General features: G+C 38.0%; 2 protein-coding genes across 2 annotated transcripts in view; both read right to left on the bottom strand.

Annotated features, from left to right (window-relative positions):
* Positions 1–19,470, bottom strand: part of LOC121525258 (collagen alpha-1(XI) chain-like) — a 30,624-nt gene extending 11,154 nt beyond the window's left edge. The window contains exons 1-24 of the mRNA XM_041811142.1: positions 19,430–19,470; positions 19,193–19,246; positions 15,476–15,520; positions 15,006–15,050; positions 12,791–12,898; positions 11,492–11,545; positions 10,646–10,699; positions 10,532–10,559; positions 10,322–10,429; positions 9,424–9,477; positions 9,188–9,295; positions 7,629–7,682; positions 7,375–7,428; positions 4,344–4,397; positions 4,205–4,258; positions 2,830–2,937; positions 2,615–2,668; positions 2,428–2,481; positions 2,232–2,285; positions 1,556–1,609; positions 1,201–1,254; positions 1,054–1,107; positions 792–845; positions 370–423 (exon numbers count right to left, since the gene is read on the bottom strand). Coding sequence (XP_041667076.1) covers positions 370–423; positions 792–845; positions 1,054–1,107; positions 1,201–1,254; positions 1,556–1,609; positions 2,232–2,285; positions 2,428–2,481; positions 2,615–2,668; positions 2,830–2,937; positions 4,205–4,258; positions 4,344–4,397; positions 7,375–7,428; positions 7,629–7,682; positions 9,188–9,295; positions 9,424–9,477; positions 10,322–10,429; positions 10,532–10,559; positions 10,646–10,699; positions 11,492–11,545; positions 12,791–12,898; positions 15,006–15,050; positions 15,476–15,520; positions 19,193–19,246; positions 19,430–19,470 — 1,455 coding nt within the window. The remainder of the gene's footprint in view (positions 1–369; positions 424–791; positions 846–1,053; positions 1,108–1,200; positions 1,255–1,555; positions 1,610–2,231; positions 2,286–2,427; positions 2,482–2,614; positions 2,669–2,829; positions 2,938–4,204; positions 4,259–4,343; positions 4,398–7,374; positions 7,429–7,628; positions 7,683–9,187; positions 9,296–9,423; positions 9,478–10,321; positions 10,430–10,531; positions 10,560–10,645; positions 10,700–11,491; positions 11,546–12,790; positions 12,899–15,005; positions 15,051–15,475; positions 15,521–19,192; positions 19,247–19,429) is intronic.
* Positions 19,471–21,301: 1,831 nt separating this feature from the next.
* LOC121525257 (collagen alpha-1(XI) chain-like) overlaps positions 21,302–26,443 on the bottom strand; it is a 108,025-nt gene continuing 102,883 nt past the window's right edge. The window contains exons 32-35 of the mRNA XM_041811141.1: positions 24,802–24,846; positions 22,045–22,098; positions 21,476–21,529; positions 21,302–21,356 (exon numbers count right to left, since the gene is read on the bottom strand). Coding sequence (XP_041667075.1) covers positions 21,311–21,356; positions 21,476–21,529; positions 22,045–22,098; positions 24,802–24,846 — 199 coding nt within the window. The 3' untranslated portion in view covers positions 21,302–21,310. The remainder of the gene's footprint in view (positions 21,357–21,475; positions 21,530–22,044; positions 22,099–24,801; positions 24,847–26,443) is intronic.

The raw sequence follows: 26,443 nt of genomic DNA, 5'->3' as shown, positions 1-26,443 counted from the left end.
GTCTGACATAGAACAGCAAGGGAGACAAAAGAGAGAAGCATCATTTTATTTCAGTTTACTTGGATCTCAGAGGATCTGAATGTGTCATAAAGTGCAGGATCTTTTAAACTATACCTCTCCTGTTATCCTCTACAACAAAGACAAGCTTAAGCAGTGAATTCAGTGTCAGACTTCTTTATTCTTGTTGAAATGTGCTATACAAATAAACGTGCCCTGTCTTGCCTTTATATGACATGTTTATTATCGCCATTCAACATGTATCTATATATGTCTGATGTTTTGAGGTACACCTGTATTTTTTAATAATATATTTTTATATTTTTTCTTTGACAAGTTCAAATTTTTGTCATAAACCTCGGCAGCTCTTGCCTTTGTGCCATCAGCTCCAGGAGGTCCACGCAGTCCCATGTCTCCTTTACCACCCTGAAGAAACAAAACAACCAGTCAAGCCTGCACCTTCACTGAGACAGAAGATGATAGCTATGAAAAATTAAAGACCGGTGGGGCTGAGAGTTCTGCACTAGCATGAACTAAACCAGCTGCTGTAAGCATTTTATGAAACTGATTAAAAAGCACTTTAATAATACATCAAAGCACATGGTGAACTGTGCATATATGTTTACAAGCATGCTTACTATCTGTAAAAAGTCTAACTGATTCAAAGGTTTATCTCTTTATCTTTTTCAAGAAAAACATAGAAAACCTGATCCTTAATTCCCAACAGCTGTGGTTATCTTCAGACTAAAAGTATATCAAGAAATGAATCCCCAGTTTAATGAAAACATGCTTACCTCTTTCCCCTTTTCACCTGCATCCCCTGACTCTCCCTGTAATCCGGGGATTCCCTTCATAACAAAAATAGAAGAATTAAAGACAGCAAATCAATTTATTGACTAATAAAATGCACTTAAACCCTAAAATAATTGCTTTATTGATCTTTTTTTACATTGTTTGCTTAGACAGATTGCTGTATAGACACCTTCAAAGCTAATGTATATTTATGTTCAGTCAGAATATAAAAAAGATGTTTAATGACTAAATATAATAACTTACAATGAGCCCAGGCCACCCAGGAATGCCACGTTGTCCATTGTCTCCCTTTTCGCCCTAAAGGACAAACAAACACATCATATTTTTGCTCTTACATCATAATTAAAGCTGACGAGCACAAAGCCTTTAGCCTCTTTTTATGTATCCCACCTTTGGTCCTCTGTCTCCCCTGGTCCCTCTGACCCCAGCTTTCCCTCGTTTCCCCTGTGGACAAGTTTGTCATGTTTTTCAATGAGAGGAGACACAAGAGACACTCTGATGTTTTATGCATGAAGCTAAACAGAGACAGTGACCGTTTCTGGCTATGTCCCATTTTATTCCACACACATGCACTACATTATCAGCTAGAAATGTCCTGTTTTCAAGGGTAATCACAGGCTCTACAAAAGCTGTAAAAAAGTAATAGCATCAGTGTTACAAGCAGAGATTATCTGAAATTAAACAGATTATACTGGTACATTATTTCAAACAGCTTTTCACCAAGATACAGACAGAAATCTCTTACCCTTCTACCAGCATGGCCCGTCCTTCCTGGTGGTCCACTCGTCCCAGCATCTCCCTAAAGAGATAAGGCACAGTATTCTTTGTGAACTGTTTATTAAAAACCTGGACCTGGCTGAAAAGGCTGCAACAACTTGCAGCTTTGTTTTCTAAGAAAATGGGGTTTAATATTCCATATAGCAGCATTTTCTTTGTTCATCCTCATTCCTTAAACTGAGAAGCATTTTTAAGGATTGACGTTTTAGGTTTAAAATACATTCATATATCCATATTGATATCAGAATTGGCAAAAATGAATTTGTGATTACTGGTCTGTAGGCTATTCGCAAAAATCCAATAACATGCACCCCTTATTATAAAGTGTTAACAACTATTCCTAGTTTCATGTTTCGATAATGGGCTGCATAGTGGTACAGATGTTGTTTCCCAGCAAAAAAGGTGAACCAAGCAAACCTCATATGGGATAAGTGGCATAAATAATGGATAGATAGATGCTTTAATGCTATACTGAATGACGTCACATTGCTTAATCTTGATGAAAAGGATCAAACCCTTACACTGGAGAAATTTATCTTACTTTAAATTTTCTCTTAACTTATTGTTTTTGGAAAATAGATCAAACACAATTAAATAAGAATGAAGCTTCACAGGATGATCATACTGCTCTTCAAAGACCATACCTCCTCTCCTTTCATGCCTTGTTTCCCCTCAGGTCCTGGTCTCCCATACGGCCCCTACAAAGCATCAATAGTTTGTGATTATTTGGATTATTCTGGCTTTTTTATCTTTCTGCAATAATAATCTCTACAAAACAAAAGCTCTAATTCTAGCTCCTTTGCTGGAGGCAAATCATTTTATCATCCATGATAAACCTACAGGAGCCCCTGTGGGACCTGGAGCACCCTGGGGTCCCATCTCTCCTGGAGGCCCCTACAAAAGACAATGAAGAGGGGAAAATAATACAATAATTCAAGGAGTAGTTGAAGGGATATGAAGCAATGTTCCACAAATTAGTCAGTTGGTAAAATATGCTGAAGTTTTCAAGTAGTGGTTTAGTTTTCACCTCTAACCCTGGCAGAGCTGGAGGACCCTGGATTCCCGGGAGACCATCTTCACCCTGCACATGTAATTCACATTAATGAGGTAGTTTTATGGAGTGTTTCACACAGTGTTTACTAATTTAAATGATTAAAATATACCCATCAAGGAGGTAGAAACATGCAGATATGCTGTGGGATGATAAATGTCATGCAGTAGATTAATGGAAACCTCCCAAACCTGTTCCCCTAGTGGACCTGGAGGTCCTGGCTCTCCCTTCTGTCCCTGTGGCCCTGGTTCTCCTTTGGCTCCCTCATCTCCCTGTGGCCCAACTTGTCCTTCTGGACCCTGCCATGCAGTGAGGAGAAAATTTAATACAGTCATCTAAAGGAGAAATAAGTGGCCTTTCATACTAAACAGAAGGCAGGTTTATTCAAATGACACATTTCAGCAACAATGCAATGCAGTGTTTTTTTACACACCACATTAAATATATTGCAATTAATGTTTTTACACAATTTAGACAGTATGCAATTTTTGATAATTGAAAATGAAAAACTGTTCAATATCAGGTGTCCAGGACTTTCAATTTTGTTGCTTTGGTATCAAAGGGGTTTCAGTATTGCTAGATGTTTTCTAGAATCATAGAAACATTTTTAAATTCTGGTACTGTGACAACCATACGTTATTTCTTTTAGGGTCTGTTCAAATAGTCCTTTATGCTCAGGAAGGGTTCTTACTGAGTGAAACGACCCATAAGTATTTTAGTGCCAGCCAGGACAGGGGCTGGTCAAACCCTCCAAATGATAAGGAAAGGAGCTTCAATGCATCCTTTATTACCTCCTCTAGCATAGACCATCCTTTACAAAAGGAGAGAAGAAAAGATGACCTACAATTCTTTGCGTCAACTTCATTTAAAGTGAAGTGAATTGACTGACAAGTGATCAATATGACTGTAACCTTGTGTGCACGAAATGAAACAAAACTGATGATGCATGATGATCCATGCAATAAACGTGGAAAAATAAGATTGAGCACAGAAATACTGCAGACATGACAACTCCCACATATTTATTTCTTATTTCTTTTGTCACATTTTTTTTCAAAGATCCAACCAACTGATCTGTCAATAATTCAAACTGCATTTGTTTTTCTATCTAGAAATACTGAGGTAACTGTGGTGAAATCAAAAAAATTACTAGGCTAATATTTCAAGCAGGATTTCTGTTGTTTCGGATGATGTCATTAGCATTATTGCTTAAACTTTCATCATATCTGTAACATCCGATTAGGAAAGGGGCAGTCTGATCCCCTTATCACCTTTCCTATCCTCTAACTCACACCTTTCCTTGGCCCTGTGACGTTTTTCACTGGGGTTAAGAAAAAGTGGATAGGAAAGGACTTACGGAGTAATGTTTTGGACTTCTCAGATGCACCCTTACAGAAAAGATATCAAGATATCAAGGTTTATATTGTGTTTCAACATGGAGCTAAAAATGACTGAGGTGTGAATTATGGTCCATATCCCTCAGCCTTACAGTCATTCATCCACATTTGTGGAAAAAAAAAAAAAAAAACAACCATTAACATCTTTCTGATATCTTAGGATACTTACAGGTGGTCCTGCCCCCCCTGTGTCTCCTCTGACACCTCTTGGACCAGCTAATCCCTTCAAACCAATCAAACAGAGAGCAAAGAGATGATTTTCGTTTGCTGCTGTATTGTTGAAAGTGTTGACTAGAATCAGAGTTTACCTGAGGGCCTCCAGAGCCTGGAAGTCCAGTAATTCCTTTAGGCCCCGACTCTCCCTGGAGGGACAGATGAAAATCTTTTAATGTTGCTTCTTCATTTTTATAGAAGGTGACTTTATGATTTCACTGATTTGACTCAGGCAGAGCTCTGCAGGTGGTGTACTACAGATAGAAAAGGGTGTTCATGGAGAAGTACAGTCAAGTATCTGGTGTGGCAGGGGTTCGTTCAATCAGGTGATTACAGAGAACCGGTGCTGATTAGTCTCGTATAGTGTGTCTTTTTGTCCATGAAAACCTCAATCAGACATCAAAATGACTACATACTGTCAAGAGCTTTAACAGAGAGCAACTCAAAGTTTATTTTAACTTGGGTAGAATTATAACATGAAAGTAAACTCTAAATTGCCATCATTTTTTTTAAAAAGAAAAAGCGCTTAAATGTACAAATACGAATAATCAAATCAAGAAGTATATGTCTGGACATATAATTTTGTCCAGGCATCTTAGTATTGAAATATGGTCAAGAGTGTTCCAATTCGTTCTCAGATTCTCTCAGATATGTGATCCTTGAATGGTCTGCCTGCCTGTAAGTGCTGCACAGTTAATCTAATTGCAATTGCAATGTTAGGTTGCGCAATTACAAAATCACATAGAAGGCTTCAGTTATTTTCCTATCAAGTATTGTTTGAAAGTTTTACAAAAACGCCTGCAGAAAGACCTTGTAGTTTACAGTAATAGCTCTGCATTCTCCCTTTGTAGAAGTTTCAAGGGGAAAACTTTTGTTATTCAAAAATATAAAGTTATTTTGAAAGCAGTACTATTAAACTTTAAGGTTTGTTTTTCATGCTTATTAAAATGTGTTTTTTGAGTTGAGAAATGTACACTTTAAAAATTTTATTTTTTTCTGCATTTTCCTTGAAAACCAAGCAAGTAGACTCACGATACCATTTATGTATTACATCGTAAACACAACCACAATATTATCTCACTGCTACAACTGGAGAACTGTCTGTCTCGTTTTGCAAACCTCCCTGTTGCTCCAATTGACCTATGGCTTAGTCCCACCCTCAAACGTGATGAGCCAATCACAGTGCGTATAGCCACTCCAATACACTCGGACATCGGCTGCCTGGACGTCCATTGAAATGAATAGGAGAAAGTCTGTTTTCGTCTGGTTTTATGAGGTTTTTTTGAGATTTTAAGTTTAAAAATGGTCAAACGGTGTTCATGGGGTACATGCGACTCCAACACAAGGTATCCTGAGAGGCTGGGCGACGGAGTGTATTTTTTACCCTTTCCTAAGCCACATCTTACCCGAGAAAAGTGTCTACTTTGGATAAAAGTTTTGCGGTAGACCACAACATCAACTCAACGTAGATAAAATTAACAACATCTGTTCTAAGGTAAGCCAACATTGTATTTGAGGCAACATATTGTGACTTTGCTGGAAAGAAATATAAAGTTATCTTTAACATCTCTAATGTTAGCTAAAGTTAGCTCCTAGCTGCTTTGTTCGTTGTGTCAGTTGTTTGGTGGGAGTTCATTGGCATTGTTTGTTCTAGTTTTTATTCTTTGGTTAATGTACATCATTGTTAGCTGTTGTCCAAAGGGCTACAGTTAAACTAATGTTAACTTCTGGAGCTTAGCTTCATTAACTTATCTGTAATAGCCGAGATAAAAAAGGTTGGCAAACGTTATGCTGAATGATCCAATGTAAATACTGTAGCACCAAACTAACAGAGAGACACTCTTGGTAAAGATGGTAAAAAGGCCGTTATATTTTTCTCATATTCTGAGCCAAAAACCTTAACTTCAATGGCACTTTGATGCTGATCCTCTATCTTGTGGTCTGAGATTGTGATGTCAATGAGATGCGGTTTATCACGTTTGCACTGGGACCTGTAAATTTTGGCTTGTAACTGAAGCTTTTTATCGACCTTCTCGAAAATAAAATGATTAATATATCCCACCAATGCATGGTTTAGACCCTTTTGGTGACTTCTAGATGATATGTGATCTTTCTGTCTCCAAAAATCATCACCTGCAATAGCGCCTGTCACTGAATGTTCATTGTTTGTCTGAGTGAGTGGAGGGGGCATGGCTTAGCCATAGGTCAATTGTCATTCATACCTCTCAGAGGAGTTCTTTGGTATACTAGTTCAAAACTGGAACATGACAAAATCATTAATATGTATAGATTTAGTACTAAACTCCAAAATTGCTGTTTTTTGCTTCAGTGCTGACGTACGGTGAGCATATTGAGTCACAGCCTCTTTGTGTGGTTGCTCTGTCGATCAAGCTACAATTAAATTTTTTACTCTTTCTACTTCTAATCACCACTGTTTCATAGCTATTGTGAGTTTAGGCGTACATATGATTAACTACAAGCACCCTCACAGTTTATCTGCTTTTCTCTTGGCTTCTCTTTCCTCTTTTACCACAGCTTACCCTAGCTTAGCCTCGGTTCCTGTGTCTGCTTCTGCCTCTCCTGCTTGGTGTGCCAGATGTTCAGATAATGATACGTATATTAAATGTTGTTTATTTGTAGCTCTGGAGGTCGGGGTAACTCTTTTGGAAACATGGCTCCAAACCAATGAATCCAAACATTTAAACCTTTATTCTCAGCTCTTGCTAGCCAGCCCCCTGCCAGGGACAGCCTACCTAGGATAATTTCATATTTTGTAGTTTAGATCAAACATTACGTTAGTAAAATAAAAGCTGACTGCCTTTAAATGTATTTATTTATGTCCTTAAAGACAAAAATTTAATAAATTGACGAAACACGATAAACATATAATTTTTTCCAGGAATATTTGCAATTTGAAATATGTGTAAGAGTGCTCCAAATTGTTTTGATATTTTGTTCTTGGTCATGAAAAAAATCACAGAGAAGAAAACGTTGGTAAATGTCATAATCTCATTTAAAACGGTGTGACTGGGGTAAGAAAAATGTTCCTCCTAACAACAGTTGGTGAATGATGCTGAATGTGAGCACATTATAGCAGTAAGTTAGTAACAAAAAAAAGTATTTCACCTTCTGGCCCTGAGGTCCATCTAGTCCCAATGGTCCCCTGGGGCCAGTGATTCCCTAAAATATTCAACAACACAGAACAGAAAATTATAAATCTTGAAATCAGACTGAAAGTGCATGGACAGAGGTAAAATACAAACTGTTTCTGTCAAATATAATCAATAAATGTGTATCACAGTACTGAACAGTTCAATAAAGGTTAATTTAAAAGCTGCTCTGAGCTGCATGTCATTGATTCATTATGGACACAAACTCACCCGTAACCCTCCTAGACCTGCAGGTCCTACTTCACCCATCAGACCTGGTTCGCCCTGTTTAAGAGGAAAAACAGGATATCAGGAGCCATTTCACTTGTTGATTTGACTAATCAATACAAATTCCTTTTGATGCAGGCAGTGCGCAAGCCCCAGTTTCAGACTGCTTTTTGCTGGCATTTATTGCTGCCAGGTTATGAAAGTTGACTTCTGCTTCCCTTGTTAGTATCCATTATGTAGTTTTCAACTCAGAACAGTTTCTGTTTAGCCATTGTCAGAAGTCACACCATTTCCTCATTTTGACCAGTCAGTAAGGAAGAAGTAATAATAATAATAATAATAAACTTTATTTGTATAGCACCTTTAAAACAGAGGTTTACAAAGTGCTTTGTGGCATTGACAAGCGTGATAATATTCCCAAAAGTTGAACTGTTTCTAACTGTGAGTGCTAAGAGTGTGGCGATGAAACAGCTGATGTTATGGGCATTTTTCAACATTGCAAACTGAAAATGCTGGACTACATTAGCTTTTAGTGAAAATTATGAGATTTATGTGCTCATACTATGGTCTGATAGTTGCATATGGCTGGAGTTCTCACACTGACAAGCGAAATCAGAAAAAGGACCAAGAAGATCCAGAATTACAACTTTCCCTGCACCTACTAATAACAAAAGTTTGACCCTTTCTTCTTCTCACTGACAAATAAAATCTAGACTTTTAAAAGAAAAATGCTGGAGATGTTTGAAACATTCAGCCTATGACAGAGTCAGTCTTTAATTTATAAACTGGCGCTAATATAGCATGCTGTTCTTACTGCCCAATCTAAAAATATGATTATGTTCATGTTCTGCTACCTGGAGACCAAAAAAATTAACAATCTGAAAACTGTTCTGTAACTTCTATGTAGGAAAAGTCAGTTGACTTTCTGCTTTAAAATGATGAAAAGTCAATCAGATCAGACAGTGTAGAGAGATTGAGGAGGGCTCAAAACACTACGCCATCAGCTCTAGACATGCCCTCAAACAGGTTGTGGTGGAAAAGCAAATCCCCTGCCGCACTGGACTGCAGTGCCGAGTCAAACCAAGTAGAGCTGAGCCGCTCCATGTAATGGAAAAGCCCCATACTTGTCCTCATGAGTGAGATAAATGTTCTATATGACTGAAATTACATCTCATGGTTTTAAATGGTGCATCAAGATATAATACTCTCAAACATGTACTGTTTGTCTTGACTTGACTTGACTTGTCTTAAATGTATCTAATGAAAACACTTAAACCAACAAGGTCAGTCCTTCTTTTACTAATTATTGTCCTCTCAACTTTTGACCATAGCACTCAGCCTAAAGGTCATTAGGTTTAAGCAAAGACTTACGTCTTAAAAAATGGTCACATATAAAAGCATACTTTCATTTAAAGAGGCTCAGTAATTCTCTGAAACAGCTGGTCATTTAAGTTTACAGCAAACATGACTCAAAGACAGTGTGTTAAAGAGAGTTTTAAGGTTAAAAATTTACAACAGAACTATTAAATAAACATGCATAAAGACATAAAGATAAAGTTTACCATTAATCCAATGTGGCCCTTCTCTCCTTTTGGGCCCCTTTCACCATTATCACCAAGTGCTCCCCAAGGGCCTTCTCTACCAGATAAACCGAGAGGTCCCACCTCTCCCTACAGGATACAACCAGAGTTTGATCAGAAACTGCACATGTTGATCAGAGTAACAGCAATTGTCCTCACGGAAATGAAGAGAATAACTTCTGTTTCTATTTTCATCAAACTAAAGGTGGTAAACCCACCTTCTCTCCTTTGGGTCCAGGACCTCCAACTTCACCAGGAGGTCCGATTTCACCCTGCAGAGGAGGAATGAAAAAGAATGTGGAGTTCAGTATGTTGTGACAAAAAGAAGAGCAACTTGTGTTGGTAGTGTGCCAATAAATGTCTGGCATAGGATTTAATAAGAAGATGAGTCCCATTAGACTTTTCAGTGGACATTAAAGCTGAATTTGATCATGTTTCCACTTATTGGCATTTTATTTTTTCTTCTGTTTCTTTAAAAAGGTTTTTTCCCTGAAAGCCAGATTGAAAAATTGCATTTTAATACAAATACGACACAAAAAGACAATTACACACTCTATTAGGACTCTCCTGGCCTCCATAAATGTTTTATTTTCTGATGCTTTCAGAACAGAAGGTGCATTTTCCCATTGTGGGCCTGACTTTTCTGTGGTAACTGAGGGTAAAACACAAATTTCAAGCCCTGCCAGCTCTCTTCTCATCCTGTTGTTGTACAATAAACATTTGGAAAGCCTCGCTGGAAATCTGATTTAAATGCTGCCATCTTTGCATCATTGGGAAATTTAATTTCACGGTTTATATAAAAGTGATTTTGTTTCTTTTTAAAACATGTCTCATAGAGCACCTGAAATATTTTGAGTCTGCCAATAGTCTGTAGCACTAACAAGAAATAAAAAGACACAACAAGCACATCTGTTGAAAATAACAACAAACCATTACCTCCAGCCTGTTTACCATCATTATAAACAAGCTGAAGGTAATGCTGATGTGATGAGGTCCTTAAATTCTTCACTGAATTGGAAAATCACCTCCTGTGTAACTGCTCGGTCATTTGCGAAGCAGCAGATGAACACATGTGGTCTGGGATCATGTTTTTTAAAAGCGGATGGATGCACTCACCTCTTTGCCTGCTGGTCCTGGTGGTCCTTGTAAGCTTTTTGGGCCCTCAAGACCTCTTTCTCCTGGAGGCCCTCTAGGACCAGGGTTACCACATGGCCCAATGTCCCCCTGTCAAACATGGCAACATAAGAAGACAGGAATCAGATACATTTATTGACTGCAGGCTTTTTGATGCATGGACATGGTTGGCTGTCAATAATTTCATCCCACCTGAGGCTGAAGATTGACAAGGTCAACCCTGCCTCACACCACACAACAGACACAGACTAAGTGGTTTCTTAAGTTGTTTGTGAAAGGAATGAAGCTTTAGGAATGATCACTGACCTGGTCTCCTTTCTGTCCAGGCAGGCCTTCGGTTCCTGTTTGCCCAGGTGGACCCTGATGGGGACAATTAAGACTAATAAGAAGATTCAGTTATAGAATTTTTATCCTGAAACATCTTTTAACATCTTACGTTAAAAGGACTACTCCTTTGATATATACAGCATCTGTATCATGATGGCCACTTAAATTACTCTCATTATTTAAAATTATTCCAAAAGCAAAAGAAATTCATTTTTTTCTTTCAATAGCAAAGTGTCATCTGCCATGATGGAGCCTCCCTTACAAATATGACTTTTTTATCATTGCAGTTAACGCTGAATATTACGTCATATACTTCTACATAAGGAAGCATGGACTGCTACTGAAAGATGCTAATCTGCTGCTGTTTCATTTATGATTTGTGCTCCTTATTTGTCATGGATCATGATTATTTTTGATCATCAGCTGAGCATTCAGCACAGATATGAGAATAAGATATATATATATGTAAGATATAAAGATATAAATAAAGATAAAGATATAAGATATAAAGATATAAGAATGTATAACTATAATGATAAAAAAAAAAGTGTAAATATTGTTGTTGATTGTTTTGTTCACTTTGTCATTGACAATCATGAGTGTTATCTTTAATGCAAATTAAGCATCTTGACCATTGATTATTTCATTTTTGCAATATAAAGAACTCAAAGCTACGCTAAGGTATACAGTAACTTTGTTAAATGTATAAATACTTAACTACGAAGATATGTTAAAGATAAAGAAGAGCATCTGACAGTACAGATGAATAAACAAGCTGTTTGTAAATGTGAAATGAGAATATTTCTAAATCACATCTAAACCAACCTGTGGTCCATCTGGTCCTGTAAGACCCGCATCCCCAAGTGGGCCAGGTAAACCCTGCAGGTAACAAAATTTGTTCAGTATCAAATCAGCAGTGAAAGGGTCACATATTTAAGCACCGTGCTGAACTCTTAAAGCCGAAGCCTGCGTTTCTGTATAGAAATTGAAGTAACTTTCTTCCGGACTATATGAAAAGTAATGTCAAAGCTTCTTTTTGTCTGACTAGATTATGCTGATATCATCTAATTTATATACACATTGTATATATGATCTGCTTTCACCCTCAAATACCTCTACTCTGTTTATAACTCCACTCTTAAATTAATAACTGTAACTCCCTGTAGCACATCACTGTAGTCTGCATGACAGTGCTGGCTGGTCTTCTCTGGCACAGAGACATGATAAACGCTTGGATCCTTCTGCACTAGTCCCTACCATCAGGGACAGAGGCATTTCATTTTAGGTCTATTCGTCCATCTGCCTGGGCCATTCTTGTGAATGCGATATTTCAAGGACGCTTTGAGGGATTTTCTTCAATCTTTGCATTAATGTCCACTGTGAGTCAAGGATGAACTTAAAACGTTTTGAAGGCACAAGGTAAAGTTCAAAACCATGCCAGATCTTCTTGACCCACCACTGTAATCGTACTGTCTAGCAATTGCCCACCTCATTGAGGCATATACGCACCAGGCAATAGTTCTAGATTTATCTATAAACCCCTTATTGGGCATTCACTGTCTCACATAGCATCTAAGCCAAACTAAAACACTCGGCCAAACCAAACTCCCTCATCAGACTGCCTGATGCTTCACTCCTATGGCCTTACTCTGAATGTCCATATTTAGCTCTTCTGCAACAAAAGAGTGAAAAAACTGTAATTGTTTTTGCTGAGTATCATCTTTTGCATGCTGGTTTTGATTGTGTATTTTTGTATCTGTGTTTATGAAAAACAGGAAAACCTCAGTGTGGTAGGGACTTGAATAAATGTTAAATAAACTGAACATAAACAGGGGCTATCTATGTAATTTCAGACACTACATGCCCCCATCTAAGAACTACAAATTACCTTTTGTCCTCTTTCCCCTGCTGCTCCTAGTAACCCATCAGCACCCTGTGGGCCCTGGAGACAAAATTTTGACAGTGTTATGGTAATGTTAAAAAGTGTGATGCTATGACAGGTTAATCAGGTGAACAGTACATATATTTAACTGGGAAAAAACATGGATTTCTGTCTCAAAACACAATATGAGGAGTCTGGGTTTTAAAAGTAAGAGCAGCAGTTGAGTTTAGGTACCCACTCACTGGGATTCCTGTTGGCCCCTGAGGCCCTTGAGGTCCTGGGGGACCCAGACTTCCCCTAGGTCCTTGTTTTCCAGCTGCCCCATTAGACCCTGGGAGACCTGGAGGGCCCTAAAAAAATGAACAAATCAGAAAGAAACCCTCATGCTTCAGAGACTAATCTCATTTTAATATCAATATATGTTTCACAAATCAAATGAAGAATCATACAGGGATATCAACTTTAGCCTTTTCTTTGGGCAATTTTATGCATTTTAGTATTTCAGTGTAAAACCATGGGAAAAAAGGCAAAAGTCAAAAAGAACTCCTCTTCAGGAGCACAACAATTGATGAAGACTTTGGGTTGAAAAAGATAAAGTCACTTAAAGGACATGTCTAAGTGCTGACTGTTGGATTTTGTTTGTATTTTAGTCTCTAGCTCTGCTACTCAGTTATAACTCAATTGATTTAAATTATTCTGCATGTAAATAGATAATAGTTATATTAATGAAGCCAACAGCAAGACTCACAAACTGGTAAATATGTTTCCCAAAGATCATTAGTCAACATCATTGGCTTCAGATTCCTATGGACAGTCTCCTTTATAGGACATATTAAAAGCCACAATACCGCAAACATGAGCCCTGAAGCAGTGAGCTCAAGTCAAAATGTATTGCCAAGAAATGTGCAGAAGGGAGCTGGCTGGTTGTAGAACTGAAATGACGCCCCTTCAGCTGCAGCACACGTTATCACACCCATTACATTATTTATATGAATAGTCAAATCCATGAAATACACCTGAAATTTGCAAGTAGAAAGCAGTAAACCTTTGTGGAGAGCAGTGATCATGGTTTCCTTATCAAGCAAGAGTCAAACTGATGCAATTCACATTATAATCTTTTGTACCACTGTAATTGTGCTAGGATTTATTTATTTATTTATTTATTTTTGCCTATTTTACTTATACTTGGTGTTTGACTTTGCAATATATGTAATTAAACTTCTCAGTGATAAAATAACAGAGATCTGTCTAGTGGATGCGGTCTACAGCAGAACAAAATCATTTGCTTACATTTTTACTCTCCTTTCCTCCTCTGCTCATCAGTGGAGCTGTACATCATGACAATACATCTGCTTTTTAAGTAAAGTAACTACCTACAACCTTCGGTGTTGTCATGCCTGCAGAAGTGTGCATACTCCTAATTTATGGCCACACTTTAAAGAAACATCCAGCAAATCACTGTGTTATAGTTTGCCCTTGCATATTTGATACCTAAAAATAAGCCTTTTGGGTTTGCACCATCAACCACCAACCTCAACTGTCTGACTTCAAGTAGTAAGGCTCATTATGAAATTATGATGAGGGAAGCAGGCTGATGGAAAGTAGCTGTGCCAGCTCTAATCACGTCACTTGATATTCCTGAGAGCTGCAATGTATAATAAGCCGTACTCTGCCGCTCATTGGCTAATCAACAACTAAGCCAATTTCAAGTACTAGCCAATTTGAGGCAGAGTTAAGTGGGTCATGCCTTCACCATCCTAAGAAAAATGCAACATACTGTTTAATGATGAGCATTGGGGAATTTAGACTAAAAAACAAATACTTTGTATACCTGCACTTCAACATTCCTTAAAACAAAACTACTGAGCAAAAATGATCACTTGGAAAATCAGTATGATATCATCTAAAAATCACAGAAGAATCTGGGTTAAAAAACCCACGTGATTTAACTTTATAGTTTGACCTGTATGCCATCTGTAAACATGGAGGAAATGGGGTTTATCATCTGTACTGCAGCCAGTCAGCAGGGGGAGCCCTGTGAGCCTGTTGCTCCATCTTACACATTCTATGGTGAACACTCACAAATCCTTATTCATTTTTCCTTCTTTTAAGAGTACTGATGATATTTTAAACTGCTATTAAAAAAACACCTGATTGTTAACAACTTTTTGTTTTATGTCTGCCTAGTTTAATGATGTGTTTGCACTGCTGGTGTTACAAAAAGGAAGTTCCTAATTAAGAAGGAAAGTTTGCTTGCTTGCGCATCATAAATCACATGAATGAATCACAGACCAAAAGACGGAGAAAAGAATATTATGTCTGTCCAATTATAATCTTAATCTCTTAATCTTTCACATGGGGTATTAAAAAATGAACCATTATGCTTTATGAAGTCACGATGCAGAGTGTTTCATTTCACTTTGTTTTTTTTCTTTTTTTTCTTTTTTTTTCACTTACTGCTGGGCCTGGGATCCCTTTTGAACCTTCATCTCCAGGTCGACCCTGTGGGTTACAGACAACACATGCTTGTTATGGAAACAGATCATTGACAGTACTGGTCTGATGGCTTCAAAAGTTTCCTTTTTTTTCATGATGACTAGCCCTCAAAATGCAAACCCATGCCTTAGTTTAGTATTATTTTTTTGTACCAAAACTTTAAACAGATGTATTGTGACTTTAAGCATTATTGGAAAGAACAACAAATCAGTTATCTGTGCATTGCAATAGTATAAAAATATGTTTTATAGATTTATTATTATTATTTTTTTAATAGGACTCTCTTAAAAAACACAAATGATGGCACTTAATTTAAAGCACATAATATAAAACAAGCTGCATTATAGTTCAGGTCCAACAGCAACAGTTCTGGGAAGGTTATCATTTAGCCCTCTTTAATATAAAGCTTCTTCCAATAGCAGTTTTCTCACCTGAGGTCCCTGGGGTCCTTTCTCTCCTGGAGGACCTGGCAGACCCTGAAAAGTGAAAAAAACAAACAAACAAGTCTTAACATGATTATGACATCCACAGCACACCTCTGTCTGAATAATGTGTGAAGAAATAAACACATAAACAAGATTTTGTCAGAATGAAGGGTTTCAATCAAAATTTATTCCCTCATATCATGGATAAATAGAAAACTGTTAGTGAAGAACAAAATGATGCAGAGAAAAATATACATTAACACATGATGAACATTTTGGGCCATTGATTCCTAACCTGTTTTTCTTGGAGTCACCCAGACCTGTATCTAAGAAAAAGCTGGGCCCACCGTGACCCACATGAAGAAAAGTGATTTGATGTAGAAAAGTAACATAAATTTGACAGGGTTTTACAGATAAAATACTAAAAAAATAGACCTATATTTGTTCTAACCAAAAGACCCTGATTTAACTATTCAGTGTCAGATTTATCATAACATCTTAGAACTTTAAATCAGACAAAGCTCTCACCCTGAGATCTTTGGCCCCTCCAAGACCCCAGGTTTGAAACCATTGTTTCAGGTGATAAAAGTGGGTAAAAATTAAAATTCTTGTTTCGATGGACTAAAATAACCTCTTGACAAGTATGCAAAGATTTGCTTCCTTTTCATGATACTGTTAATCTCCACAAAGATAAATGTTACTTTGAAGGTTGAAAGTACCGGATTTTCTGCCCTGTTAAACAATGTTGTTTTCACTCAATAAACTGTAACAAAAACAAGAGCTAAAATGGGCAATCTCATCCTGAACTGAAGTGTTTTAGCCTAGCAGCTGATGAATCCTCGTCTTCAGTGCTGTATCTCTTAACCCTCAGGCATCTCTAGGGACATTTTTGTCCATTTGGGCATTTTTTTCCTCTTTCTCTGCTCACCATTTTGGCTGTGTTAGTGCATATGGTCTAATTTTTTGCAACAAATTTTCTTGGCTGACCGCAACTATCTGGGATGCCTGTTGAAATGCCTGACTGAAATGTGTGTTCTGGCAGAGTGAATTTGTCATGATTGTTAGTAGTTTATTATTTTTAGCCAAAGGTATAGTAAGTGGTTACTGAAATGTAAAAAGCTACATGTTGCTCTCTCTCTCTGTCTGTCTCCTTCTGTGTGTGTGGAGAACCCTGAGCAGCGTCATCACCCCTCTCCTCCTGCTTTTCTTCTACTGCATCTGATTGGTTAAACACAGACACACATCGACTCAGGTGCAGTTAGAGAACAGAGGGAAAAATACGCTCTCTGTATTCTTTGCTATTACTGTGCAAAGGGGAGACTATCACTACAAGAAAAGGGCAAAAACCTCTCCTCTGCACCAGAAAAGTTGTGGGTGTGGCTCTCTGCTCTGGTTTTAACAAGAACAGTGGTCCAGATCGGAGTAAACTGCAACGGTCCTACTGCGACATCCAAGCTAACAACTAACAGCTAACGCCAGACAATAAGGGACAAGCTCACACTGATCAGAAAGCCATGCCGAAACAGACTGGGAGTAGAGCCAGAACATTTCATTCTGTCACAGAAAGCTTTCAGTGTTTCTCTGTGCGCTTGTTTGGATAAGACACGTCTGGTTGAGACAAAAGCACCACTGCAGCTCAGGTCCCAGCTAATGACTCTAGCAGGCGTGCTAGTAGTCATTAGCTGGGCCACAACAACTCATTAGCTGTATGCAACAACTAACTCCTTCCCATAACTATCACATAATCATGCCAAAGTGGGGCGGCAGAAGAACGACAACATTGTTTTCTGTCACAGAAAGCTTTCCGTGTTGCTCTCATTGTAACTGTGATGAAGATATGTGTTGGTCTGGCTAAGACCGAGCTAATGTTCAGCTAGTAGCTGTTGTATACAAGGACAACAAGTGACCCATTCCCCCTTTAACTATCACACACTCATGCTGAAGCGGTTTGGCAGAAGAGCAAAAACACCCTTTCTGTTACAGAAAGCATTTGGTGTTGCTGTCTTGGCTTGTTTTAATAAAGAAATGTCCCGTTTTGATAAAGTGCTGCTGTGACTAATTCAGAGCTAATCACTCCATACGCAGCCAGCATACACAAGAAGTTACCTTTTCCCCCTTAACTATCCCATAGTCATGCCAAAGCAGGTCAGTAGAGGAGTGAAAACATCTATCCCAACATGAAAAGCTTACAGGGATTTTTTAATTCTTTGTCATACAGAAATGTGGCCCAGATCTGGGGAAACAGAGACCATGCTAAAGCTATATCTGAGTATTTACAGCAGTGGAGGCAGCTATTAGAGGGCTTTCAGCACAAGTAAACCCCACCCATAGCGCAACTCTATGTACGGCTCTAGTTAACACAGTGGAGGCAGCCATTACCACCAGCATTCAGTACAAGCAAACACAACTCTGTTATGGTAGGGCTTTGGAGGGTCACTCACTCAGTTACTCAGTCAGTCAGTCAGTCAGTCAGTCAGTCAGTCAGTCAGTATGCAGACAAAGCCATAAGTAGGGCTGACCTCAGCAGTCAGCCAAAAACATGTTCAGTAACACTGCAGGGAGCATTGTGGACAGGAAGTTAACATAACTCTGAAAACAGTCCCATCCAAGTAATTATTTGTGCATATCATTGATTTTCTCGTTCCTTAATCTGACCAACCTAAAGAAGAAGACTGATTTCTTTCTGGGGAAAACTTTGAAAAGTTTCAGGGAGAAAACTTCACCTGTTAATGTTATGTTTACCACGGCAAGGGAAATGACAAATGGAAAACAAGTTTTAGAGCTGTTAAAATAATGAATGGAAGTGGTTTTACATCATAGAGACTTAAGTGTGTGTGCAACTTTGTGTATTCACCAATGCGTATGAGTGTGTTTGATAGGACAATTAACAAAAGCACTCTCTATTGGAGTTTAACACTTTGTTTAGTGGTAATGTGTTCTCTGCAGGAAGCCTGCTGCTTCTCCTCATTAAAAAGCCTCCAACTTCACAACCCCCCCCCCCCAATTATCATACAGTACAAATTTCTACGTAATATATCTGCTAAACATTGATACTTAGGCTATATTTTCTGTATCTGCAGCTTAAGTACTTAAAATTGCACTCAAAAAGGATATATTTTTAATACAGATGCATGATACTGGATTTTTTATAATATTTGATATGCCGATATTCACATATTTATTCTAGCTGTTACCGATACATGTAAATGTAGTTCAGGCAAAAAACTCCAGTCCTTAAAACACTTTAGAATAGGAAGAGACTTTAGCTGAAGTAGGTATGTTGGTCCTGTCTAAAACTCCACAAAATTCATTGCCACTAGCTTCCTTGATCTACAAACAACGCCTGCACATTAAAATGGGTTTAAAACATTTGGGGAAAACTGCTTCGTCACTGAGGATGTCACCTGGCCTTGGGGACAGGCAGATGGGGATTGGAGCAATTTATTTGTCCTCTGTCTCTCTGCCATTAGATTTGCCACCACTGGCTCCAAACAAAATCAATCACTGTAGCCTGTTCTCCCCATAAACAGTCTCTGCACACCAGCTGCACACTTCAGTAGTTTACTTTTATTTCCCAAACCCTCTTCAGTTTGACCCAATCATAGCTACTGTCCTGATCAAATCCTCAGAACAATCCTCAGATGGACTCTCATATTCCTTTAACGGATCCCAGGGGTCAAAAAAAATAAAAATAAAAATCAGAAATAAAATATAGACACTTACAGCGGGTCCTGGCTTCCCAACTGGTCCAGGTAAACCTCGTACACCTGGCTCACCCTGGTGCAGGAGAGAAAGATGGGTTTATTACTATTATTGAAAAAATGGGTTTTCATTCCCTGATCTCCAAAGTTTATCACTGCTGACTGTTTGGCTCTCTTCTCCTGAACCTTGCTTCAACCAGTTAAACTCTCACTTTCACAACTTTGACATTAAAGACTATTTAGATGCAGAGGACTCTACCCTTTCTCCACTGAGCCCTGGAGGACCACGCATGCCCACATTCCCCTGGATACCCTGTTGATCGAAGGAACAGCAGATAAAAAAATAACATTAGTCATCAAGTCATGGCAAAATAGTGAGTCAAAGATTATCTAACCTCTGTCAAAGAAATGTAAAGATTTCTGTCAGTGGTAGGGCTTATGATTTTGCTCAGTAATAAAATGTAATTTATCATTTCTAGCTGATGAGTGATGTAGAGGATAACATTAACCTCTTGAGTATTACTTCTCTACTTTTTTTGAGAAGATTTTTCAAGAGTTGATCTGACCCCCATTGCAGTCAAAGAAGCCAAGATTCTTCATGGTACTGAACCACAAAGTGCTGGAAACATTTTTGACACCTTTAGTCCCATGTTAGTAAGCTAAATTAACCAAGCTTCTGCAGATTTGTAGATTACTGACACACATATAGCTGTATCAGTTGTGTGCTATTATGTTCTCCTTACAAGAGTCATGTAAGAAGATATATTACACTCAATTATGTAAGATAGAGCACAAAGAAGTTGGCTTAGTTTACAGTTCACGTAGGTACTTCAAAGTTACAGTTCCTCAAGCATCCACTGAAGGCTGGCAACAAAAGTCAAGAATGTCATATAAACAACCTATTTAACTACTCCTATTAAACAGCTGTAGTAAACCTGTTTACAGCCTGGATCAAAAAAATGGTTTTGGTATTGAAAGCTTGCCTTTACTGGCACACAAAGTATCAATTGAAAAACCCCCCATTACTAATTAAAAAATAAAAAATAAACTACAAGTCAAAACAGAAAGGTTCTAGATTTCTGACAATGACATGAAACAGGCCAGTTGTTTGGCTTTGGCTGCAGATGACAGTCAACAGCACACAGCTATTGAAGATTCCTCATGAAATCCAAAAACACATTTTGCACCAACTTCATTATGAATGTGAGCATTATAGCCCTGCCTCCCACCCACCCTCGCTGGATTTCTGACCATTACTGCCCACTCCCGCAGCACAGGCCATCCACTTCCACTCAACTCAACTCAAGTAACACTTTTATAATCTTCCACTTAAACACTATGTCACATTTATGTACATTTCTTCGCTGATGGCAGAGGCTGCTTGATGAAGTACCTTCAGTACAAATGGTTATATGTGATTCATGTGCATTCTCATACCAATGGCCATTGAAAAGCAATTTGGGTTTCACGGTCTTGCTTAAAGACACTTCAAGATACAGACTAGGGATCAAACAACAAAACAACCTTTCAACTGAGACCTTACAGACTCTATGGCTGAGCCACAGTCGCCGTAGCAAGTTTTGAGCTGTCGGCGGTATTTTTAGCCATTAAAAGTTAACCTGCTACCTTGGTTAAATGATAAGCCAGAGGGCTTTGTTACTAGAGAATAAAGGAACATTTGACCAGTGTATGTGTATGTTTTACTGCTGATTTGTGGACAGATGTTGCCGTTGTGTTTTAGTCTGTTGTTTTTCATATGTGTGGAGCTTCTCATGCTGCTGTCTTGTCCAGGACACCCTTGCAAAATAAATTTTTGTAACTCAGTGGAAATATTCCTTGTTCAATAAAGATTACATAAAGTTCAAGGCACTGGATAAATACCCTGAAATTGTAAACACAATTTTCAGGGTATTTATGGCTTTTTATGACTCTGCTGGAGTTTAAGGTTTTTATTCAGGGGTGTATTAAAATTATTTCACAATTTCATCTCTTTTTCTGTTGCTCTGAGAACCTTCAAAATATATTAAAAAGGACAAATTAATGTGCTTCATACTGTGCATTCAATGTGTTATAGATGTAAAAAGGTGGTACAGGTGTATTCCTTGTATGTGCCTTGTTATGGAATCACTTACATACATGCCTACTGGGCCCTGGGGTCCCTCCATGCCCGGCTTCCCTGTGAAACCCTGAGACCATCACACAAAACACACATAACCACATAACACATGGTGACACATGTGAAGCACACATCTTGGTGTAAATGTAATTTAGGTTACGGCTGCTCTGAGCATGAGCGCTCACTCACCCTGTCTCCTGTGGGGCCTGGTGCACCTTGAGGCCCTGATTTCCCTGGTGGACCCTGTCAGATACAAACACGATCACCAAAGGACCAAAACACCAATCTGGGCATGCTGATATCAGTTTAGTCACTTCAATTTGCAGAGCTGTATAGACATTATATCACTTTTAACATCTTGACCTTTACTGTGACACCCAATCAGTAAACAAGGACACTGCAGATCACTTTTACTTTTAGACAAATACCTCTGCAGAAAAATGCTTGTTTCAGTCTGAATATAGTTAAAGTGGAAGATAGCTTGGCTGTGATGATTTAGCTCAGCTTACTTTAGATATTATCACATCAAACATCAGAAAAACGCTGTTGGCTGAAGATTTAAAAACAGTTTTCACAGTAAATAGATTCCCAATATTCTCCATTTATATGCTTCAGAGAATCTGTTTAACCTCAAAAAAACTTTCTCCCTGGCTGCCCCCTTTCACAAAAACTCAATTTCACAGAAATCAAATCCCTTATAGTGTCTCCAAACCTTTGTCTTTAAAATGAAACAACCACAGAATGACAACAAAGCATACCAGGGAACCTGGTGGGCCATCTTCCCCTCTGTTTCCAGCAATTCCTTGAAAACCCTGAAAGGAAAGCAAATAATTAAATATAAACATTTATCAGGAAACAAGGACACAAAATGAGTACTGATGTAGAAACCCAAATTCAATAATTAACAGGTGTGGCCAAATACTTTTGTCAACATAGTGTAAGTCCTGTTTTTGTATTGGTATTCCTCCAAACACATACAACCTACTGAGTGGCAATAGTATGGACAGAAAGCTCCATCTGTATCTGTATGAATTGTGAACATAGAGCATAAATGAGCCTGAAGGGCCCCACCTCAGCTAGGGTCAGACCTTCTATATTTAAACATGTATGTGTAGCCCTTGCATCTATAACTGGCAATTAGTAAGAAAACTTGAACCCTAATGTCTCAGTGAAAGTCTGTGATACCAAATTGTGACATATGTCCCTATAGTGTTTGTTCAATATGTGAAGAACAAGTGCTTTACTGAAGGGGAGCTTACTTTGATCATAAGCCTGCTTGCTATCACCTTTACTTGCAAATTTCCTGCCGGAGACACTGTAATTGTTAAATCTGCAGTTTAATTCTTTATTGGTCATTTCAAGATTCATGAGTCTACTCCCTCTGTACCACTACAAATAATGAATTACTGACTAAGAGTTTAATTTGCAGCTCTTTAACAGCGGCATTTGTCTTTGTTAACTTGAGCAGTCGATAATGTGGAGGCTGTTAATTTGGCATTATAAAACTTTTTACTCAGTAGCCAAACACAGTATGGTCTTTGGTGGAAATTCAAGTTTTCCTGGACAATGGGACCACAAATAGTTGGCATGGATTGCTTAAAAACAATGATGCTTTTGGTAAAAGTTTGACTTTAGTCTAGTGAATTCAGAGGTTTTTTTTATAGTTTCATCAACACAATGTTCTCTTATGAACAAAAAGGTCTCTAGGAAATTTATCCTTTGTGTTGAACAGACACAACCTCATCTATCACCTCTGGAATGAACTGGAACACAGGATGTGAAAACCTTCAAGAAAAGTGCAGAAGCTGAGTCATTAATGGCTGTGATATGGAAAATGCTGTTTTCCATACATATGAGAGAACGGTTAAGATTTCCACATACTTCTTAGCAAGAGTCTCTATAAAAAATAGGGTCAGAGTTACAAACATAATTCCGAAGACTTCATAAAACACTTCAGTTATATGTTCTTCTTTCACAGCGTATCTAATCAGCTGTTGGAGGTGGGCTTCAGCAGGGACAATCACAAAATAAGCCAGAACTAAACCAAGCAATTTAAACTTGATGATGATGTGACATTTACCATGGATATGAGGAGAGACTTTTATCAGCTGGAGTACACTGAAACAACTTCTCCAGATAGAGACTCAGCAGGGAGAAAGACAGATGAAGGATGCTTCAGTGGAAACTGGAGAGCAATTTACTTGGTGGTACAGGTGTGGAAACAGTGAGCACATGCCCACAAACATGAAGAGCTATTGCTGTCAGCAGTGGGACTTTACAACACCTCAGAACATTTTTCATCAGAAGATAGCAGTTCACAGACACCTATAGCCTGCATCACTCTTCATCCAGAGTTCCCTGCCTTGCTGAATACTGTTGTAAAGAAACTGCTTCCAGTTTTAAAAGATAAATTTGAAAAACTAACCCCAACCTGCATGGAAATTTTTCATACATGTAAGTTTATAGCAGTGGCTTTATTCTTCTAGTGTCTGATAATAAGACAAGTTACAGTCAGCAAGATATGTTTACTTTATGAAAACAATGTGTCAGCTGCTGAAGTGGAAAACTGAGCTTAAATAACAAGTTTTAGCTAACTCTGTTATGCTGTCTCTGTACAAGCTACAGTCCCAATCAGCTGATCAGACACACTGAGGCAGAATAGCATGTAGCTGAAGCTCACATTGCAAAATAATGCCAAACACAGAGGCTTTCTGTGTAAAAAAATAAAACACTTATTTGACAGCGCATAAGTTTGAGCCAGCATTGCTTCTTGGCCCAGTTTTACCAAAAATTTGCTATATTATGATGAGAAGGTCTATCTGTCTATAGCGCTGTATTGCCAGAATGACCAGCGAGTCATCTTTAAGGGGCGACATTCACTGAAATCACTGGAGGCTAATGCAATTACTAATGCAAAGTACCAACACAACCCAACTAAAAAACAATAAAAATAATTTTATAGGATGTTTGGTGTTAGCAGTGTCTTCTCCTAAGTATATTACATATCTCAGAAATGTAGGATGACTTACTTGGGACTTTCACTTTGGTTCTCCATGAACAGAGATAATTTTAGCCACCCAGCATTAAAGCACCATTAAATTACCTCATGTTATTTATGATTTCACCACCCAATGTTATTCTTGCTTTTCTACATCAACTGTAGGTTTAGAACATAGGTGGTAGTTACAAGCATAGTAAATCATAATGCTTTTATATACAAGCCTTTTCATCACTGTCCACAGGGTGTGTTGACTAATGCCAGTTGACAGAAGTTAATTTCAGCTATTAGTCTGTTCATGAACAATTCAATATGAGAAGCAGTGCTGCAAGAAACACTGCCTTTAAAAATTCCTTCCTATCCTATCAGTAGAATTCCTCACACGTAACTCTAGTCAGTCTTGTAAACCTGTGATTATGTGTTTATTCTGCTGAACCATTAAGTCTGTGGCACAGTGCTGACTAGAGGAATGATATAATGAGCTACATACTGAGTTCATTCTGAAACTGAGACTCACCGTTGGGCCTCTATTGCCAACACTGCCAGCTGCACCCGAGGGACCCTGAAACACAAAGAAAACAGCAAAAATATTATCTTTTTTTTGGAGTGTAAAAAGTTACTATTTCCTAAATAAATCTTATTATGACCTCAAATCATCCATCCTTATTAATTCATTCAGTCTTGTAAAAAAGAAAAAGAAAATGTTTTCTGGTTGGAAGAAACATCATTATGTGATATTGCTAGGTAAATGTGAATATCGTCTGCACAGAGGCTGATCTTGTGGTGCATATTTATTTGTTTTGATTCTGGTAAAGCTTGTTTTTCTTTGATATCTGAACCAATGATAGATGAAAATAGCAAAGCATGATGGACAGAATGTAAAGGTGATATTTTTGAGAGATTGATGCCACTAATTGCAATATAACAGTTAAGGCAAAGAAATCAACTTGGTATGGGGAAGGAAAAGAAAGCAGTGAAAGGTAAAATAAAGACAATTTTTTTAAACAATAACTTTACAGTGAGGTGACAAACCACAACCAGACCTCCTTTGGTTTGTAAACCGTTTCAATGATATTCTAAAAATTCAAAGCCATCAGAAGCCAATGGTTTATACAGTTCCTAACAAATTTATTAGACCACCTGTCATATTTGTCTCAGAGACCATCCAGCATCATGAGGTGCTTTAATGCGGACTCTTTCATTTTCAGTGAGCTCTCCACGTTTTACCATTTTGAAAAGGAATGAGGAATTTCAAACTAAATTCACCTTTTTATACCCAAATTTGAGCCGGCTCACATGGCTTCTCTGAAAAGTCAGAAACTAGTCAAGCATAACATTCAACCACTAAAGCTAATTTTTCTGTTCAGGAATGCAAGTAAATAATTAAAATTTGACATTTTAATCAAGAAATATTAATGTGCTTTACTATGTTTTCAGTTTTTTGTTAATCAGTAAATTTGAAAATTCATAGATAACAATAATAATTATTTTTTAGCATTAAAAATATCATTTGGGTTAAAGAGCTTCTACATATTGGCGTATTAACCATTGCAGAAACATAAAAATGATTTTGGTAATTACCAATGCTGTTAATTTAAGGCAGCTGTGGCATAAACCTTACTTTGGGTGGTGGTCTAATAAATTTGTTAAGCACTGCATGTGTGGACATTTTTTGTAGATGTTCAATATAATATTCATGTTACTCCCCATGAGATAATGTTGTTCATCCGCGATAGCAGTCAAAAAAAAAAAAAAAACAGGACAAATGTGGAGTCTGTTTTTTATTCTGCAAGGTACAGGGAACGACGGACAAGGGACAGCGGGAGGCAGGGATGTGACCTAAGGATGGGATGTGACCTTCCACCAGTTATCTTTAATTAATGCAAATTGCTAAGGAAACTGATAATCTATAGGGTTGATGACCTCATAAAACATAAATCTACCTGTAATGGATGTAAGATGCACTTTTTTAACCAGTTTGACTATATTAAGCTAACAACAGTGAAAGAGGCTTCATGTTTATTTACATATAGAGTGCAGAAGAATCCTAAGTGATTACTGGAGACAAATGTAGAGATAAATGCATTCATTTATGGTACATCACTGGAGTGCGAACTCCGTACCTGGAGCTGTTCACCTGGGATCAGATCATCCATATC

Source organism: Cheilinus undulatus, linkage group 17 (genome assembly GCF_018320785.1).
Source record: "Cheilinus undulatus linkage group 17, ASM1832078v1, whole genome shotgun sequence".
NCBI classification, from domain to species: Eukaryota; Metazoa; Chordata; class Actinopteri; order Labriformes; family Labridae; genus Cheilinus; species Cheilinus undulatus.
This window is presented reverse-complemented; position numbering and strand designations above follow the sequence as displayed.